General features: G+C 38.1%; 1 protein-coding gene across 10 annotated transcripts in view; it reads left to right on the top strand.

Annotated features, from left to right (window-relative positions):
* The window catches only part of LOC111874402 (broad-complex core protein), a 174,916-nt gene that overhangs the window by 106,408 nt on the left and 48,382 nt on the right, over positions 1-20,126 (top strand). The window contains exons 7-8 of one of the 10 annotated variants that reach the window (XR_004514106.1): positions 8,386-9,086; positions 17,946-18,023. The exons of 6 other annotated variants lie outside the window; for them this stretch is intronic. Coding sequence is in view for 3 of the 4 variants with exons in the window: in XM_033755439.1 (XP_033611330.1) it covers positions 5,365-5,651 (287 nt within the window). In the remaining variant the exon portion in view is untranslated. Of the gene's footprint in view, positions 1-5,364; positions 6,155-8,385; positions 9,301-17,945; positions 19,688-20,126 lie in introns of those variants that run through there. 3 more of the 10 variants (XM_033755441.1, XM_033755440.1, XM_033755439.1) reach the window with 3 other exon arrangements.

Here is a 20,126-nt window from a genome sequence, read left to right on the forward strand (position 1 = left end):
TAGTCACTGGCTTCACACTGCGTTGGCCCGGGTTCAATCCCGAGTCTGGTCAAGTGAGATTTGTGGTGGACAAGGTGGCACTGGACGGATTTTCTCCGAGTACTTCGGTTTCCCCTGCCTATCTTCATTCCACCAAATTCTCCATCATCATAATCACCCGGGGCAGGTACAATAGGCCAATCAGTGGTCGCTGTGCCAAGTGGACCCAGATGGACTCCACCCCCACGAATTTCAAGAGTCCAGTAAATCACATTATCCCCAAAACCAGTTTATAGTCACTTAACACGTGACAGTATGCATGTTAATAAAATACTAGGTCATCAGAAGGAACTCCCTAGTTTCAAAATTAGACGTTTTGATTAATTTGAGACAAAACAGTGGGGCTTGTTGCAAAGTGTTTTCAGCAACTCAGTGCTGCATCATTGTCATTGTCTCGTGTCTTAAACTGGATATTGCTTCATTTCTGTCCCTCTTTTCTTTCTTTCTTTCTTTCTTCCCTCCTTCCCCCCCCCCTTTTTTGGGACATCCTGTGGTGTTCCCTTGCTGGTAGGTTGGGCTGCTCTGCAACAATTGATTTTCTTTTTTTAAATCAAGTAAGTCAGGCAAGAAGAAAATGTATATACATATTTATCTCCATGTCCTTCCATGTTTTTTTATCAAGAGTTTTCAGTTATGCAGGTTGCTCTCATGTCTGTGGTCACACATGTTCTCGATCTGTCCCTAAGTAGACATCCATGTTAGAATTGTAGGCTTTCCCATAAACTGAAAACATTTTGGGGGCCATCAGCATTTGCTTTCCTACAGGATGGGGGTGCCACCCCATGTTACTTGTGGAGTTCAGTATACTCTGAATGCTGGGCTTTCTACCCAGAGGATTGGAAGAAGTGGGCTGGTAACCTGCATATAAGAAGCGCAGATCTTGAACTGCTTGGTTTTAATTTAGGCTTATGTGAAAAGTGTTGTTTATGCAAAGAAAATAAATGATTTATACGTATATAACGTATGAGACAGACTTTATGCTCTCATAGTGACAGCCACTCAGAGCATGCTCTGTTTGGACCTGAAAAGAAACAGAATACCATTTATTGGTGCTGGTAGTGAGTCTTAAGGTATTACCAAGCTTTGAGTTTGTCCAGGTGTTAAAAAAGAGAGTGTTTTGTTTAATATTTCATAAGGTATTGCATCTTAAAACTAGGGCCTGTGAAAACAGTATTTAAAAGATAATTCCTCATTCCACCAAATTTCTTTGTGTTTTAAAATGGTAATTGGCAGTTTACAGTTATGTTATGCGATGGGAAGTTCAGTTTTTGATCAGAACTTTGGTACTGGTGTGACAGTGATCATGCAATTAAATACTATCAAGTGACATGGCTTAAGATGGACAGACTATTTGGGTTGCTAATATGAGTAGAAATTTTAGTCAGAATAGTGTTTCTTTTTCTTCATTACAAATGTATTGATGTGAGTAATGTTGTGATGTGATGTGATCTTGTCATTGACCAGAGTTGAAAGACACTCAGATTGTCAAGAACAAGTGTTGCTAGTTCATAAACCTCATGTTGTTGTCCCCCCCCCCTTTTGTATGTGTGTGTGTGTGTGTGTGTGTGTGTACAGTTCATCCATTTTTTAAATTCAGGAAAGATTCATGGATAAGCAAAATTGAACCTGGATTCAGTACACCCTTCTAACATACTTAGCAGTGAAACATGGAAGATTGAAGAGACATACTCCATTTCCATGCATATTGTCATGATTTTTCATACCTCGGTGACCTTAATGTCCATTTATTACAGATGTAAATCTGTTGTTGCAGAAGTGTCTTCTTCTCATCATCCTTCCCCTCCTCCTCCTACAGTCTTTCTTTCTTCCCTCAATTAAATATTAACAATATTTTAATCTTTTAGAATGAAAGTTATAGATCTTATTAAGTCCTGCATTTTATGTCATGTATTAACTTGTTCTGTGCTGAATCATTATTGGGAGAACTGGTAAAGTTCACTGTGAGCGTCATGTAAAGTTGGGGTCATAGTAGACCATAAAAGATGAAGCTCTTAATATAAACCCCCAATACCAGAATTCATCAAAATCCATTTAGTAGGTTAATATCTCTGTGACACCAGCAGAGTTGTCACCTTCATATAATGCACTATTTTCATACACTATGCAACTAATGCATAAGAAGTGTCTCATATGCTCTCAGAACGTTCTGAAACTAATTGTTTTCCTTGTGTGTGAAATTTCAAGAAAATCTAAGGAAGCTATCATATCTGTCCACCATAGGTTTATCTGTATATTAAATTCATCGGGTGTCTGTTGCCTGTTATGTATTAAGATCACTGTCTTCTTGGATACTATACCATGTAATTTGATAGGTATGAATATTTCAGAGGAATGTGCTGCCTTCATTATGCTTGAAGATAGTACAAGCGTTGGTACCATCTGCCAAACTACACAGCATCATATCTCATAAGAGAGCAATCTTCATCATAACTGCTGTGAGAACTTCAGATTTCACATGTAACTCTTCTTTTTAATGTTGATGCGTGGTTTGAGATGCTCATGTGTTTTTAAACCTTTTGTACATTGATTTATACATGAAAACCTCTGTTTTCCCTGCATTTCATTAAGTGTCTTCCGCACTCAAAAATATTTTGAGTGGAAGTTAGAAATCCAAATGATTTTTTTTTTAAGTGAAGAGCTGGTTGTTATAAAATTTATGAACATCTGTTGAGCTTTGTATAAAGTAGGGATGCTATTAGACTCAAACTGAAACACGGGTAGCTTTCATTTTGCATCAGACATGTGTTCCTTGAATTGTCAGCATAGTATCAGAGCAGTGGAAATGGGAAATCATTTAATTTGTGGCTGCACTGGTTACTCATAACAACATTATTTTGACCAGAGACATTGTTAAAAGAAAACTTATTCCCCTGTTAGTAAATGATGTTACAGTGAAACATCACAAATCAGATTGATGTACATGTGAGGTGCCTGTATTTATATATTTACTACATGTTATTGGTTAAAGATGGTGATTATTTGAACATAGCCCATATATTACAAAAGGGGTCAATCCCAAAAGCCAATTTTAAATAATTAGATTTTGTAGTGGGTAAAGTTTTTATCAGCAAGTTACGTAAGTCTGGATATTATTTATTTACAATCCAGAACATATATTTATTTACCTCTCTTTTCCAATTTTTATAAAACTTAGTAGTTTTAAATTTAAAACTATGAAATGAAGTCCTGTTGTACTTTGGACTTTAAAAAATGTAATTTATGGTACAACTAAATGCCTTTGTAACAATGAAAAATGTGGTAAGGGATAATTAAATAACAGGAATTGTAAGATTGTTGCCCCTGTAAATAGCTGCACCACTAAGCTCAGTTTATGCCACCATTAGTACATAACAACTGAATACACACTAATTTCTTTTGCAAGGAGTACTGTGTTTTATATTGAGAGGGGCCATCAGTCATGTGCATGTCTCCTAAATAAATATATTGTGTACAGGTGAAATTATAGTAGAGCATTTATTTATAGATATTTCGAGACACATGACTGAAAAGTTACTTCTCTAGATATTTTGTGCACATAATCCTCCTTATTGCTTGTCTTCAGAAGTTCACTGTATACTTTATATTTACAGTATTTCTGTGAACCACTGTAGTGGTAAGTTTGTCTGCTTTACATCTTAATGCCTTTCATTGTAAATTTCACTTAATTCTTTCATCAGAGATAATTTCAAATGGCATATGTTTTCTGTATTCTTATTTTACAAATGTAATACTTAAGTATGGCATTGTTACATTGAAAATATGAATAAAAATCAGAACATGATTGTTGTTTTCATTGTAATTGTTTAAGTTGTAGAACCTTGCACAAAATTTCTTTGATATGGAAACAAATCTGGTAACCTTGTGAAGTGGCTGTTCACGTGAGAAAATCTTGTCGCATTTATTGTCTGTGAAAGCTTCAGATCTTTCTAAGTGATTAGCTTAGTTAGAAGTTGATTTCTCTTGAAAAGTGTCTTATTTCTAAGAATCCAGGAGTTTGTCATTTTGCTTATAAATCCCTACCCACCCACTTATATTCATATTATACACCATGCCGTAAATGGTCATTGAGTTAAATGTTTCTTGAACTGGGTGAGTGTTCACCAAATTTTATACCATGTATTATATGGTGTAATGAAATGGTAAAAGACTAATTTGAAAGGAAGATACCATTTAGTAGACCTGGACATACATGGAAGGATAATATGAAAGTGGATCTTTAACAAGTGTGATGTGAGGGTATGGACTGGATTCTTGTGGTTCAGGATAGAGTGCAATGTCTGGGTCTTATGAATGTAGTAATAAGCCTTTTGATGACTGTTCCATGAAGTTTCTTAAGAGATTATGTTTACTGAACAGTATGAAAAATGTTGGTGACCTCTGTCAAAGAATCAAGATTATGACAGCATCTCAAAAGAAATTGAATCTGTATAAATATACATAAAGAGTATCATTTTTAAAATGTGTTTTGAAAAGTAGAATTGAAGATGATGATGATGATGATGATGATGATGATGATGATGATGATGATGAAGAGGTACAGCTCACTTAATAAAGCACTTAACTGTGGACTGGACTGCTGCAGTTTGTCTCCCACTCTTCTTTTCTGCACCATGTTCAGACTGATTGTGGAGCCCACCCAGATTCATTCTTAATCAGTACCAGTGTCTCTTTCCATTAGGAATGTGATGATGACCACTACTCCAGCCATTGTCAGTGTCTAGATTGCACTGAGCTTTACCTCCACAAACCCTTATGTCTTCATGACATGGTACTTAATACATATGGGCAACATTGCCTGTGTTTTGTGTACCGGCACTGATTCATATATATGTGAAGGTCTGAGTTTATAATCTCAACCCTGAGGCCAGCTGTGCTTGATGCATATAGTTTTCGTCAGTCCCTACAGGCAAATTCTAGGGTACTACCTTAAAATTGGTCATGACCACTTCTTTCCACATTCTTTTCAATGTGTAATTTAGAATAATCCTACTATTCAATACTGTATAGCCTGTACAGTTTAAAGCATGTCATTTTAGAAGTGGCAGCTGACATTTTTTGAACAACTGTGCCTGATCCAAAACTGAAGCTATCATTTTTCATCAGATGAGAATTTTTTGAGTTGTATTTTCTGAGTTCCTCTTATCTTAAATTTGAGGAATGTATACTGCTCCTGCTAGAGTTAAATAATCCAAAACTCAACCAAGCAGTCAGCTTTTATTCTCTATTGTATTGTGTGTGTTGATGCATGCCCTTATGCTGTAGTTGCTTACTTAGTGTTTCTTGACTGCAGATTTGGTTTTACAGGTCATAAAATATTAAGAGGGCTCACAAGCTTTGTTCGGAAATTCATGTGTGACCACTGTGGCTCGTTATACAGTACAGTGGGAAACCTACGCATACACATCAAGGACAAGCATGCCCTGGATGCAAGCAGTGAGCAAACATGCTCCCTCTGCGGACAGAATTTTATGAACCGCAGCAGCCTGCGCTCTCATACATGGAAGTATCATCAGCAGCGCCTCTCTCTTCTCACAACATCAAGTACCCCTGTAGTCTCCCATAATGAAATGCATGTGCCATCAACCACTTGAAATAATTCAGGAGTCAGTGGAGAATGTGTAGTCTTCTGGCCAACATCTAACCATCTTTGTACATAGATTGACCAACATAACAATATTAAAAGCTCTGGATTATGACAACGTACTCCAGCCTTATTTTACTTATCCATTTATCAAAATGTACAGCATATCATATATTGTGGCATATCTGCCCCATGCAAGAACAGTTGAACCACGGAAATAGCCATGCACCAACAATGGAACAGACGGGTTATGCAACCCGCTTCTAGACAATGGCTCGGTAAATACACTTCCGTGCAGGCGCAGTGATGTCACACTCCAACACGACTTAGCTATCACATGACTTGTTTTCTGTGTGATCTGCGCTACACAAGAGTAGAACTGTGTTTTCTGTGTTGTCTGTGCCGCGGCTATATAACATGAGTCCGCTTGCAGTCCAGGAGAGTTTTAATGAGTTCTGAGGTTTCAGGATGATTAAACAAGATATGGCAAGAAGACTTCATATTGAAGTGCTAGTTTCTGTTTTGAAATCGGTGCTAGGAGAAGACTAGTGGAAACTGAGAATTCTAGTGCATGTGCGGCGGTGGACTGGAAAGTGTGTAGAATAGTGATAGTGCCGTATTAATTGTAATTAAGAGATATTGTAACCAAAGTGCCAGTAAATCCAATCATCCAAACTAGAACCTGTTAATTTTGTCGTTCATACCCACCTACACATGACAGTTTATATATCTATTGTCACATTGTAAAGTAATAAGAAGCTGGAAAGGAACTACCATATTTTCCTGAATACTACTTTCATGTTCCCTCCACAAAGTGAGATTGTGTTTCCAAACCATATATAGCATTGTAGGATTTGAGGTTTTCATGGCATTGGTTAACATATTTGTTTCATATACCTTAACCGTCTGTATTTCCAAAAATAGACATAGACATAGACATAGACATAGGGCTAAATTTATTCTATGTATTTAATTTTAAATATTACTCTGTATTAATTTTTTCTGTTCAGTGTAATACATTTATTCGTTTATTTGACATTCATTTTTATTTAAAAATATGTCAATATACTTACCATATCTTTGTTGCCCATGTGTTGCATTATCAAACCATTGTACGCACACAGTCCAGCTGACTGAAAATTGCATTTCATCAATACTGATATTGTTACCCCCACCTCAAAATCTGACCATCATGTTTGCACAAAAAAAATCCTTTATGGAAATTACCATATTTTGGAGGATTTATTCATTGCAGCATTTCAGGACCTTAAATTAGTTGCACAAGTGTCACTTCCATCTCACAAGCTTGCCAGTCCACCATGTTGTTATTACTGTGGGTAGGAAAATAGAAAATATGACATTTTGTTAGGCTCCAGTAGCATTTTCATTTATACCAAGTTCCGTGAAAATCAGTGAGGTGTTTCAGAAGTTAAAAGAGGGGACACACAGTTTTGTGATCTCACAAGTGTGCTCTCATTTCTTAAAGATATTAAGTAGGCTAAGAAGAAACAGTATTGCTTACTGTTGGTAATAACACTGAGGTAATTCTCACTGCCTGCCAATGTTGTAATTTGTTTATTTGTAACACGTACAATGAACTGTACTCACAACCAGTAGAATTCTTATTCACTGTAAAATAAGTCAGTAGAATGGTGGTATAATAAAATGTACTGTTAATGTACTGTTAATGTACATACACACATATCCTAAAAAAACTGTAGTGTAATTTTCTGTTAATTGATTGTAACATTGCAGAGGATTTTATATTACTCTTTAACATATAATTTTATATAACACATATAAAGTAATATTGTAGGATTAAATATGAGGTTTTTAAGGTGGTGAAACTTCATGTAGTAGTCTTCTGGCATATGCTGCCATGTAGTCTATTAAATTGGTACTTGTGTTTTCAGAGGAATTTACAGTACTACCTCTGTCTTCAGAGAGGGAGTGTATTCCTCTGCAATTCTGGTTCCTGCCTTCCAGTCTGCAAGGCATCATAATCCAGAAGACTACAATATGGTGCAGGATATGTAATCTTTATCCATAGATGTGCTAAGGAAATATCCTAAATACATTAAACTCACAGTTATCCAATATAAACAGAGATAAATTAAGATGGGTGGTAAGATTACTTACTGGACACTGCCACCTAAAGGACATCTTTTCAAACAGGGACTGACAAATGACCCAACCTGTGAAAGGTGCCTACAAGAAGATGAATCAGCCACACATATCCTATGTGATTGTGAGGCCATAGCTTACTTAAGATTTCGTCATCTGGGTCAGTTCTTCATGGAACTTTTATGACGCCCCCATAAATAAAGTCCTACATTTCATTCAAAGTGTAGGATTAATAAAGGCGAAGCACAGTAGATCACTGAAGGTCACAGTGCAAGGGCCGAATTTTATGGCCCGCCCCTTACACACATACATATCCAGAATTCTCATCCAACCAGCAAATGTTTCAAAGAAAATATTCCATTACTCCAAAACATATTTGCAATGAATTTCATTGGTGTAATTTCTAGTGTCAAGAATAAAGCCTCTTTCTGCAGTATTGTGAATTGATTGTTGACCAGTAAACTACAGTACAGTTGAAGTTCAGGATCTGGAATGACTCAAGGTGCATAGGACCTGAAGGGTAGTGTGGTATTTTTCATAAGCTTTTGTACACATTTATTTGGTTCTTTACCTTGGAAGAAATTCTTGTGTTATAATGACACATGTTTTGTTTTTTTCAGATGGTATGTGGCATCAGTATAGAAAATTTTTCTGTGTCATATGCACAAAGTCCTTCAAGCTGAAGAAACATCTTACAGTTCACATGAAGAATTTACATGGTGAACTAAAGGGTCCTTTCAGATGCAACATTTGTGACCAGATATCAAAGAATTCGGAGAGTCTGAGGAAACATGTGGCATACATGCATGCTTGGAGCAGACCAAGCAAGATGAAAGAAGCTACTTCTGAAATTTCATCTTATAACTTTAAGTAGAGAAAAACTGAATACATTAAAATGCATTCACAGTTTGAGGGTAGATCTATATCTGTCTCCCAATGCACCAAACAGGAGGATATTAAACAGACTTTTCTGCCATGCCAGATATCAAAGCTTATATGGTAGAGCCTAGCCAATACAGTGGCTGCGTGGCCTACGGCATGAACTTTCTTCACTCACTCGAACACTGGGATCATTGGTTCAACTCCCACTCAAGGTGTGGATGTTTGTCTGTGTTTATTTCGTGTTTGTGTAGCTAGCAGCCTTGCAATGGGCTGATCCCCCATCCAAGGAGTCCTATTGATTTTCATTGGATTAAGAAACTGAAGGGAAACAAAGCATGTCACAGATGCCCAGTGCTAAAAAGTGGGAGCAACGGGAAAGAGAGAGAGGTACAGCAGAGCCTGCTCATACTGGAATCCCAAAAAACCTGACATTTTCAAGGTAATAATATCAAATTGTGTATACTCCTTATATTTAAGTATTTGTGATAAAAAATGCAAGCTACAAGTCAAATTATGTTGTTTCTATACTGTTAGTACACCTTTTATATTTTCTTCATTCTTTTTTTGGTGGTTCATTAAGGAGGTTAGCATGTACTTAATTGACAGATTTAAATTGTGTCCAGTCCAATAGAAATGTTATTTTCTCAGATACACTTCAGGAAGTATAGTACAGACAAAAATTGTGTGAACAGAAAACAAATATTAAAGCTGACTGATTTCTGTTGAATTCATGTTTTTTAATAGTATCTGTTTTTTGGGAGTAATGTCATGTTAGATATGCATTACCATTGTGTCTGAGAACTTTTTGAATAAAATAATATTTCCATTTTAAGGGTGTTTTACTATAGTTCATATTTTTATTTATTCAGTATTCAGTGGTTGTATTGTGGCATATAGACCTATTGCTAAGTAGCGACTTGTAAACAACAACCGTTTCTGGGCAACAGCTCAGTAAACACTTTCCCACAGCAACAGATACACACACAACAATAGTTACTGTTGGAAACAGGGTGTTTTCTATGTGGTCCATGCCTAGATGTTATAACCAGGGCAGTTGGAACAGTTCAGTTGTGAGTAGTATTAGCCAGTAGGCAATGGCATGAGCACAGAAGCTGAAGAATCTCCATTACTGAGAGCTCTTACCAAGCAACAACTAAGGAAGACTAGGAAAGACTGAGGCTTAGTGTGTGCTGTAGTGATTTGTAAAGTGTGTAGATCATAGATCAGTGGTAGTGCTGTAATTGCATGTAGTTCTGAATTGTGTGTATAAGTGGTCAATAAATCCATTCACCAATCCAAACTCCACCTACAGTCACACACATATATGTGACAACTGGTGTCAGAAGTGGTTGGATTGGATATTGCACTGGATTTTGATCATTATATCACCACACTATGGTAGTGGAACAAATGATGGCATACCTGCTGGCTGAGATAAGAACCAACTAGGAGGAGATGAGAAAAGAAATGAGAACCAACCAAGCCAAGGTGGATGCCAATGTAAGGGAAATAAAAGAGTAAATGAAATCCAAGATGAATATACATCAAGAGAAGATGGAGGCCAGAATACGCTCCATCCAGTCTGAGTCAGAAGAGACAAACATCGCGTGGAAGAGATCCTGTTGTGTGTTGACCAAAAGACATGGGGCCTCCATGAAGAATTAAATGAGAAGATTGAAGCAACGCATTTGCTAAACAGTGGCCAGCTGGAAATTGTATGAACATATGAAGTTGAAGAATCTCCACTGTTAGAAACCATTGCCAGGGAATGGCTTTTGAAGGCACAGCAGGCTGGAAAAGGCTTAATGGGTTCTGTGGTGATTTGTGAATTGTGGAGATTAACAGTGAGACTGTAATTACTTGTACTTCCAAGTCGTGTGCATAAGTGGTCAGTTAAGCCATTCACCAATCCAGTTTAGTCATACATATGCATGACAGTAAACAAAGCATCGTGACAGATGAGGAATTATAACAATGAGTTAAACAGAAGTCAAGGAAAATTAAATTCGAAAGAGATATAATTCCTTTTGCTGTCTAGGAAAGAAGCTGAAGATATCACAAAGAAGAGTGTTCCATTTGGTATCACTCTGTTAGACCGTTGTGCTTTGTTAATGACATCAATGAAATGGTTTAAAAAAATGGTAAATTAGAGCAGTAATCAGGAAAATAGTTCACAATGAGCTGATGTCTGTAACGAAGGATTTGTAACATTCTGAATTATATTATTCACAACTGTCAACCAGTCATTGTTCTAATGACACTAGAACACTTAAGAGCTTATGCTCTGTATGTGTGTACAGTATTATTTTTCTTATTTCCTGGCTTCTTGTCTTCTGCTGAAAGAAGAATATTGCATGAACTGTGCTTTAAAGAACTTCCCAGTCTGGCTTTCATTGGGGGCCAACGTTTTATTGCTGCCTGCCCTAAAAGCATAAAAATATATTTTTTTTTTCAGTATATAATTTTTGAGAATGAAATATCAGGTTTCCCCATTATATAATGGACACACTTTTAAATTATATTCTATATCACATTTCAAAGTCTTCAGTCAGAGCACAAATCATGCCCTGTAAATAACAGTTTAATTCATTACTGTTATCGGGTTAAGCCCTACACTAGTTAGCACTAAATGCAAACTCAGTTTTCTCTCCACTGGTTTTATTACCATCTTAAAAGTTTTCAGAATAACCTTCAGCTCAAATATATGCTGCTAGGCATTACTGCATTGAAAATTTTATGTTTTGATGCATTTCTTAACTGCAGCATGACTTTATTTATGCATTGTGAGAACTGTTGCCTAGACTTCATACAACACCTTGTAAGAGTCCAGTGGAGTCAAGTCTGTCAATTTTGCTGGCCATGCATGTGGTCTTCTTTGTCCTGTCAACTTTTCTTGATACTTGGCCTTTACACCCTACTGACATGTAGAGGTGCTGCACTGTGTTGTATCCACATTCATATTCTTGTTTGAAGAGGAACATTTTTTAAATGAAGGCAGCAGAAATTATACTGAATTGCCAAAAGTCATGAGATAGGTACCTAGTATTGTGTAGGACCCCCTCTATCCCGGCGAAATGCAACAACTCAACACGGCATCGATTCCACAAGTGGACAGAAGACCTCTGGAGAGATGTTGCACCATGCCATCTGGATAGCCGCCCACAGCTCCCTGGTATTTGTAGGTGCAGGATTTTGGGTGCGAATGGACCTCTCCACCACGTCCCATAAATGCTCGATTGGGTTCATGTCGGGCAAACGTAGTGGCCACACCATTTGTCAGAACTCCCTGGAATGCTCCTCGAACCAATTCTGGACAACTCCAGCCCGATGACACAGTGCATTGTCCTGCTGGAATATCCCATCATTGTGGGGGTACATGAAGTCCATGAAGGGCTGCAAATGGTCACCAAGCAGTGTAACGTAGCAGTCACCAGTCAATGATGTGTTTAGGTGGACAAGCAGACCCAACTCATGCCACGTGAACACACCCCACACCAGTATGGAACCACCACCAGCCTGCACGGTGCCTTGTAGACAACTGAGGCCCATGGCCTCACGGGGTCTGCGCCACACCCAAACCCTACCATTCGCCTGAAACAACTGGTACTGTGACTCATCAGACCATGCCACATGTTGCAAATCCTCCAGGGTCCAATTAGTGACGTCACAAGCCCAGGATAGGTGCTGTGTCCGGTGTCATGGTGTTAAAAGAGGCACTCTGGTCGGTATTCTGCTCCCATATCCCATGGAAGCTAAAGAAGTCGCTTGTCTGTTATCACGCCGCTGGTCACAATCATTACGCACCTGTGGTCGGCCACTGCGCTGTCCACGGTGGGTGGAAATGCCTTCCACAAGGTATTCCTGGTACACACGTGACACCGTGGATCGAGGAATGATGAATGACCGCACATCTTTGGAAATGGAATGTTCCATCTGCCTGGCACCCACTATCATGCCCCATTCAAACTCCAATAATTCATGTCAGCTTGCCATGAGAGGCTGGCCAGTGTTCACAAGAGAACACCTCACAACTGATACTGCTCTGGGCATTCCCAAGCCGTCAAGGGACAGTGGTGCCACTTAAAAATAAATTTACATACTGCTATCCCATGACTTTTGGCACTTGAGTACATTAGTAATTAAATTAGAGAAATTATACATTAGTAATTAAATTGGTTTTATATTTCTTTCACCTGTGTGAAACAACATCGTAGTTGTCAGATATAACCTCTAAATTTATTGTAGTTTTTATGGTACAAAATAAGGGACTTCACACAAAATTGTCAACTGTATTTGTAATCTATCTTCATACCAGATTTCATATATATATATAATTAATTTTTATTGATTCATTAGTTATCTTTATCAAACAGATAAGTGTAAATTTTGGTTTACTGCCATGTCATTATTCTACATTATACAAAGAAGATAACTTAGAAAGAAACATCATTTTATTTAAGGATCTGTAACCATGCAAACTTTGAGGACCCTTAGCATTAATGTGACAGCCATCATGAATCATCAGTGGTAGGAAATTAAAATGTATTAATGTAAGGAGGCTTCCAGTGACATGATGTTTGAACCAAGTATAATGAAAATCCTTTTGTTGATTCTTATACAAATTTGATGATGCCATAAACCTCTGTCACCTTATAAAGTAAGAAAAGTGGACCAAGAATAGGTTCTTCTATAGACATAATGACACATTTTTTGTCTTTTCAGGTGAAGCATATCCACAACATATACAATCCTTCTGTGTCACATGTTCAAACTCATTCACACAGAAGAAGCACCTAATAGGTCACATGAATTTACATGGATGCAACTTTTGTGGTCAAAGCTTAAAGAACTCAGAGAGTCTGAGAATAACACATATCACATAAATCTCCTTGGAACAGAATTAGCAAGGCAAAAAATATATGTTCTGAAATTTTCTTCTGTTAACTCCAAGTAGAGGAATATTTTAATATGTGAAACAAAAATTAAAATACTGAATGTGTTCAGATTCAAATATTATAGGATTTGAGCTTCTCGCAGTTCGGTAGAAGTTCACCAACATTTTGGAGGAATGTTGGTGTACTGCTGCTGAACTATTCAGTGTTATAACCCAGAAGGTCTTTCTCTTCTAATAATATATATAGTTACAGGAAGTTTTAAACAGTAACAACAATTTATGGGTCCTCTTCCCAAAAGTCATGGTGGGGTTTCAAAATATTGTGTGTATTAAATGGAACATGGTGCATACATTAAAGACCAACTCAAATAGTTTTTCCACTTATTTATCAAAGTTCCTTGTGGGCTGCATGGGTGACTCTGCAAACATCTAAGCAGTATTCAATTTCCTGCCACACTCAACCGAGTACATCAGGACTGACAGATACAGCAGCTTCCCTGATTCGCTGTTTCAATGTTGAAAGTTGTGAATATGAACACTGTAGATGATTTCCTTCACATACCCCCAGAAATAAAAATCAGGGGTGTCAGGTCTGGAGAGCATGGGGCCATGTGGGATGTCACTGCTCAAAGAGACAACCACATAAAACTATAACAAATATTTATTGCTGTTAGAATGAATATTACAGATGAGCAGGGAATCAGAATGTGCCTGATGATTACCGGCAAAATCTCACTTCATAGCAGGGTAGCCTGAGCTAGTGATGGAGGTGATATTATTGTCCCTAAAAAGGGCCACCTATCAGAAGCTGGCTGCACCTGCTTAATGGCAGGTGAAGCTCTTGTCACAGCAGGCTAGCCAGTGCTAGTGTTGGCATTCTTCCTTGCAGAGGCCCTAGACTGCAAGTCGGCGCTACTGCAGGAGGCCAGGTGAAGCTCTTGTTGTAGCGGGCTAGCCAGCGCTATTGTTGGCATTCTTCCTTGCATGACAGCTCGGTGCTGGTGAGCCAGCAGGATGCCAGGCAAAGCTCTTGCATTAGCAGGCTAGCCAGTGCCAACAGCAGTGAGGCCAACTTGCTGGCCTGTTGAGCGCTGGCCATCACTGGCGGAGTTGACTGCGGTGCTGCTACTAGTAGACTCATTGTTGCAGTGTTCTCCTGGTGCAAGTATAGTTGTGACTGATTCTAGCATATCGGATCTCTGCATCTGTATACTTCTGTCACTAGGCGGGGCGTGAACCAATGGGCGCTGGAGCTGCTGTGGTGAGCACTGATTAGGTAGCACTCACTTCACTGTGGGAGGCTCCCACATTGGCTATTGAAGTACAGTTATTCTGCATTATGAATTTCTACAGTAGAAACATTGTTATTAAATAATCTAACCTGCAGTGGATGGAATGCTCATCCACTAATTGAACAAGTGATACTGGAGACATAGTAACAGCTGTTGTTGATAGAAATTGTTTGACATAATTTTTCATGCTAAGATGTTACTTCAGTAGATGGCGGTTCTGGTTAAGAAAATAATTATTCAGAGTTACTGGGTTTTCGAACTTTGTCCATCGTTCGGACAATGGACACAGTCTGAAAACCCAGTAACACTGAGTGTTAAACACCACTGTTAGAACCCTTTAGAATCTAAAGAAAATGTTATTTTCTGGGCTAATGATGGCTGAGTTGGATATATGATGAAATAACCTTAGGCAGAGAAAAGTGACAAAAACTACATACTACAGAGTGCAAAAACATTTCCCCTCCCCTTCTGTATCAGCTGTAACATGTTCTGTCTTTGTCACTAGTCAGAGTACATACAAGTTTGTTTTGTATGTATATTATTCTATTATCATATTTCAGGACCCAATATCAGAGGTTCTGAGATGGTGGACCACAACATTTTGAAATCAGATGCATTTCACAGTAGTTCACACAAAGTGTAATAATCCCACTGTGATCTTGTTTGTCCCAGCTTTGTGTCTGTTTTTTCTGTGCTACTTGTTCTTTGTTAAGTTGTTGCTGCAACAATATGTTTCACAGTCTGTTATATATTTGTTACCATGTTTCATCAGGATAGTAATTTTTCTTAGCATTTTATGTGCCTATCACTCTGGCCATTTATTGTTATTAAATATTTTTAATGTGTTGTTTCAGTTTTAAATTTAACAATATGGATATTATGTAAGTTTTGAGGTTTTCATGGCGATGACAATGAAGAAAGTCGTCTTCTGGGTTTAGGCACCGTGTATTCTTCGTTTTGGCCGACGTTTCGGAGGAACGTAGCGCCTCCATCTTCAGAGCAGTTGAATGGCTTGGAATGCGGAGGGCAGTAGCTGTGGTGATAGGATGTGAAAGGTGCTGCTTATATACGAAGTAGGCAGGGGGGGTTATGGAGAACGGACCAATGGGAGCAGTGGGGAGCGATTACAGACATGGTAGCATCTCTTCCCTCAGAGAATCCAACTAGCCACACCAGTTCTTCGTCATGTCATTGACGTCAATAGCCTGTCCCCAACCTACCGGTTCTTCTTGTCTACAGCACTTCCTAGTGCTATTGACCTCAAGGTTCCTGGATTCTCTGGCCGTTTCTCAACCCCCCCTCCTTAATCAACACAACACCATATATGGTCTTAATCGCTCCCCACTGCTCCCATTGGTCCGTTCTCCCTAACCCCCCCTGCCTACTTCGTATATAAGCAGCACCTTTCACATCCTATCACCACAGCTACTGCTCTCCGCATTCCAAGCCATTCAACTGCTCTGAAGATGGAGGCGCTACGTTCCTCCGAAACGTCGGCCAAAACGAAGAATACACGGTGCCTAAACCCAGAAGACGACTTTCTTCAATATGGATATTGCCTGTAAACAGAATAGGCATATAAATGAAAATATGAAGTAGGATGCAAATGAAAAGCCTCTATGTGCCAAAATCAGTACAAATAGTTAACAATACTCATGCGTGTTGTTGACTAGACACAGGGTTTGGATTGATAATTAGGTTTATTGAACACTTATAATTGTAAAAGATAAGGTAAAGCTATCCCTTTAATGGGCCATGGAGGCCCATAGGGTTGTGAGATGTTGAGGATCCCACATTTTCTAAACCATCAGCTCAGAGATGGCTTTGAAGTTGTCAGCCTTACGCGCTGTCTGCCGTTTACCCCCCACCCCACCCCACTCTAATATTCAAAATGTAGTAGAAGATTATTATTCAGTTCCTGCATAGGATGTTGAAAATTGTAGAGCAAACAAATGTGATAGACAAAATTAAGTTGCTCTTTGCTGATACATTTCATATGAATCCATTTAGGGAACGTGGAGATAAAGCTCCACAAATTTTAGATCTTGTCACTAGATGGAGATGGTAATGGGTTATTTCCATTTCTCCTGACTTGTACGAATTTCTCATTATTTGACTGTCTTCTTTATTCACTGTGCCGGTGACTTTATTGGTCATTATAGTTCAGTACTGAGCCTTGTTTCCAGTGTCCTAAAATGAAGAATGAACTGTAGTCATATACATAATTTAAAAAAAGAATATGAGGTCAGTCATATACATAGTCTTCTCACAATTCTCCCAGTCCTCCTGCAAGCATGGATTATACTTCAGTTAAGTCTGTCACTGTATTTGGTACTGAACTTTTTCTTGATATAAACAGCTCATTTACCATAATATTTAGACTGTTGAAAATGTCACAAAAAATATGCAATAAGAAGGTAAGGACCCACAATTCAGATAATTTAGTACTGATAACATTTCACTCAATAGATAAATGAATTACATTAATTGTCCTTATAATCCAGATTGTTGTAGCAAGTACCATGAATTTTAGACTTGTTTAACCCACTGGTTGTTTCTGATGAGATATCTCCAGCATTATTCATTTGTGTCATTATCATTTGGATGAGTTATCTTCTGAAGGTTCACTGTGTTCCATCCATGGTATTTTTGTTGAGCTACATGGTCAGCATGCCATATCTTTATGAAAGAATATGGAACTTCATGTTTGTTCTATTTCTTGCATTGGTTTGTATTGGTTTAATGGCAGGTTGGAAACAAAATGTGAATTCTAAACAAGTAAGATTTTATTTACTCTGGTCTTCTAGGTATCATGTCACATTGAACAGTTGAAAATTATCAGTATGTTGGTGCTTCCTTCTTAGGGATCAAAGGCAACACAGTACAATACCCATAATGCTACAGAAATACTGACCATTATGAAAACCCCAAGTGTGATAAGGATTTTGCTGTTTCAGATGGCAACAGTGGTAGAAAATTCAAAACTCTTTTTATCATATAACCAGAGGGTCAGTTTTTCTGTGTTGTAATTTTTAAAATTATTAGTCATATTTATGACGGTAAAAGTTGTGACTTATATTACAAGCATACAGATATTTGTATCTTGTTTCAGGTGTTGGGGGCTATATTAAGATGACTGCACCTTCATTCCATGGTGGAATGTTACGATATGGTTGCCCTAAATGTACTAAACACTTCTCACGTCGAGACAACCTTCAGACTCACATTGCCAATATACATGGTGATGCACGAGGACCTTTCACCTGCCCTCAGTGTGGAAAACTAACAAAGAACAAGATGAGCCTTCGTTCTCATATGTACGAGTACCATAAGGGCTGGGCTACAGAGAAGAGACAGTAATAAATAGGAAGCATTTTTTTTGGCAGTGAAATTTGAAATCGGTACATGAGTTATAGGCTAAGCATTAAGAATGCAAATTGTCATATTAATATTTACCTGAAAAATTAACAGACAGTCAACTGAAATGTATGAGCAGAACTCCAGAACTATATTATACATGTAATGTATGTGTGTAAGGCTGCAGAACTAATCAAAACATTTGGAATGAACTGAAGACAGAATTAGCAATAACTAACAGTTTTGTAAAGCAGAATGGATGGATTCACCATGCTGATAGAATGCAGGAAGGCGCACTGTCTAAATTAACGATGAAGTGCAGACCAACTGGAACAAGAAACTATCAGGTGACTGAGGCCAGAACAGGTCAACAGATGATTCCAATTTATTGAAATTACACACAGCTGTAACATTGCAACCTCTATTAAGAAAGGGCATCAACTGCAAAAGTGAGTTTCCCCATTCAGGCAGTTGAACATAAGGACTGGAAACAAAAACCTGGAGTAATTTAATAATTTGAAAAGTTTTGTTTATTTTGTTGAGTCTGGTTTTATATCTTGAAATTCATGAACTGAAGCTACTTTTTGTGCAGGATCAGCTCTGAAGATGCAGCTGTGACCAGCATTAGGGTTCATATTAAAACTGGTATTTCATGCATATGATGTCTGCCTATCATCAACACCATGGACCAAAAACTGGCCAGAACTTTCCAGTACGATAAAAAAGAGGGCTACAGAATTACACTTACCACAGGCTTATTCACTGGGACTGGTATCAAATAAATTATTAAAAATTTTGTAGCCATAATTTATTACCACATACAGAGTGCAGAAATCAAATTGAAAAATGTATTACTGTTTCACCTGAAGTGACTGGCTCTGTGCAGTTTGATACCTGTAGTGTGTTTAGCTTTGCAACAGTATTTTTCTGTAACACGTAAATGAATATCAAGGCTAATGAGGTATGCACAATCACAAATGACACATCAGAAAATATGTCTTCTGAATTTTCTGTTCAGATATTAAAATGAAGTATTAGAAAGATGAAGATTTCAGCTTTGATTTTTGCTTTCTTGTGTACCCTATATATGAGAAAGTATTGTGGTCATGAAAAAATGTATCTCGATATTTTGTTGGCTTTACATGTTTTAAGTCTCATAATTATGAAGAAATGGTTTTGATATGCCATCTGTCTGTGCTTATAGATGGATGTGAGCCTTGCTAACACCTGAATGGTTAGATGGATTTTATTCATATTTTTCAAGAGTTCATCTGTTCTGGGTCAGTGACAGTGGATCATGAACATTTCAGCTCCAAAAATATGCGTCCTTCAGATTGGCAGTAGAACACAAATTGGCGATTTTCTTCATTTACTCATAATAGTCAGTATACAAAGTGTGCAAACAGTAGTAAGCAGTTAGTGAAAATTCAGATTGACAGTCAGCTAGTAGACATGTTAATTATATACAGGGTGTCCCAGGAGGAATGGACCAAACTTCGGGAGGGTGTTCCTTATGTTAAAGTATGCCGATATAACCCAAAACACCTATGTCCAAAGTTGAACGGTTACGGAGATAATGGCCCGAGAAAAGTGTGGTCTTCTTGCAGGTCCACGCACTATACGTACCTGTCAGCTGAGACCCTTATCTGTTTGTCCTTGAGTGCCGCGAGTCACACTAGCGTAAGCTCATGCGCTGCCTACAGATTACGTTGCTGTGGGGTCGTGAATGGGTGGTAAATTAGTTGTGTGATGAGTTGCTGAAATGCCTTTTGTGTTTTCACACGTCGAGTATTGTGATATGCATTTTGTGTATGGATTTTGCGGTGGCAATGCACGTGCTGCTGTTGAAGAGTACCAAAGGCGTTTTCCCGATCGAAGGATTCCATCTCGAAGTGTATTTACGCGAATTCACCAGACATTGCGTGAGACTGGTTCT

This window comes from Cryptotermes secundus, unplaced genomic scaffold (assembly GCF_002891405.2).
Source record: "Cryptotermes secundus unplaced genomic scaffold, Csec_1.0 scaffold251, whole genome shotgun sequence".
In the NCBI taxonomy this organism is placed as follows: Eukaryota; Metazoa; Arthropoda; class Insecta; order Blattodea; family Kalotermitidae; genus Cryptotermes; species Cryptotermes secundus.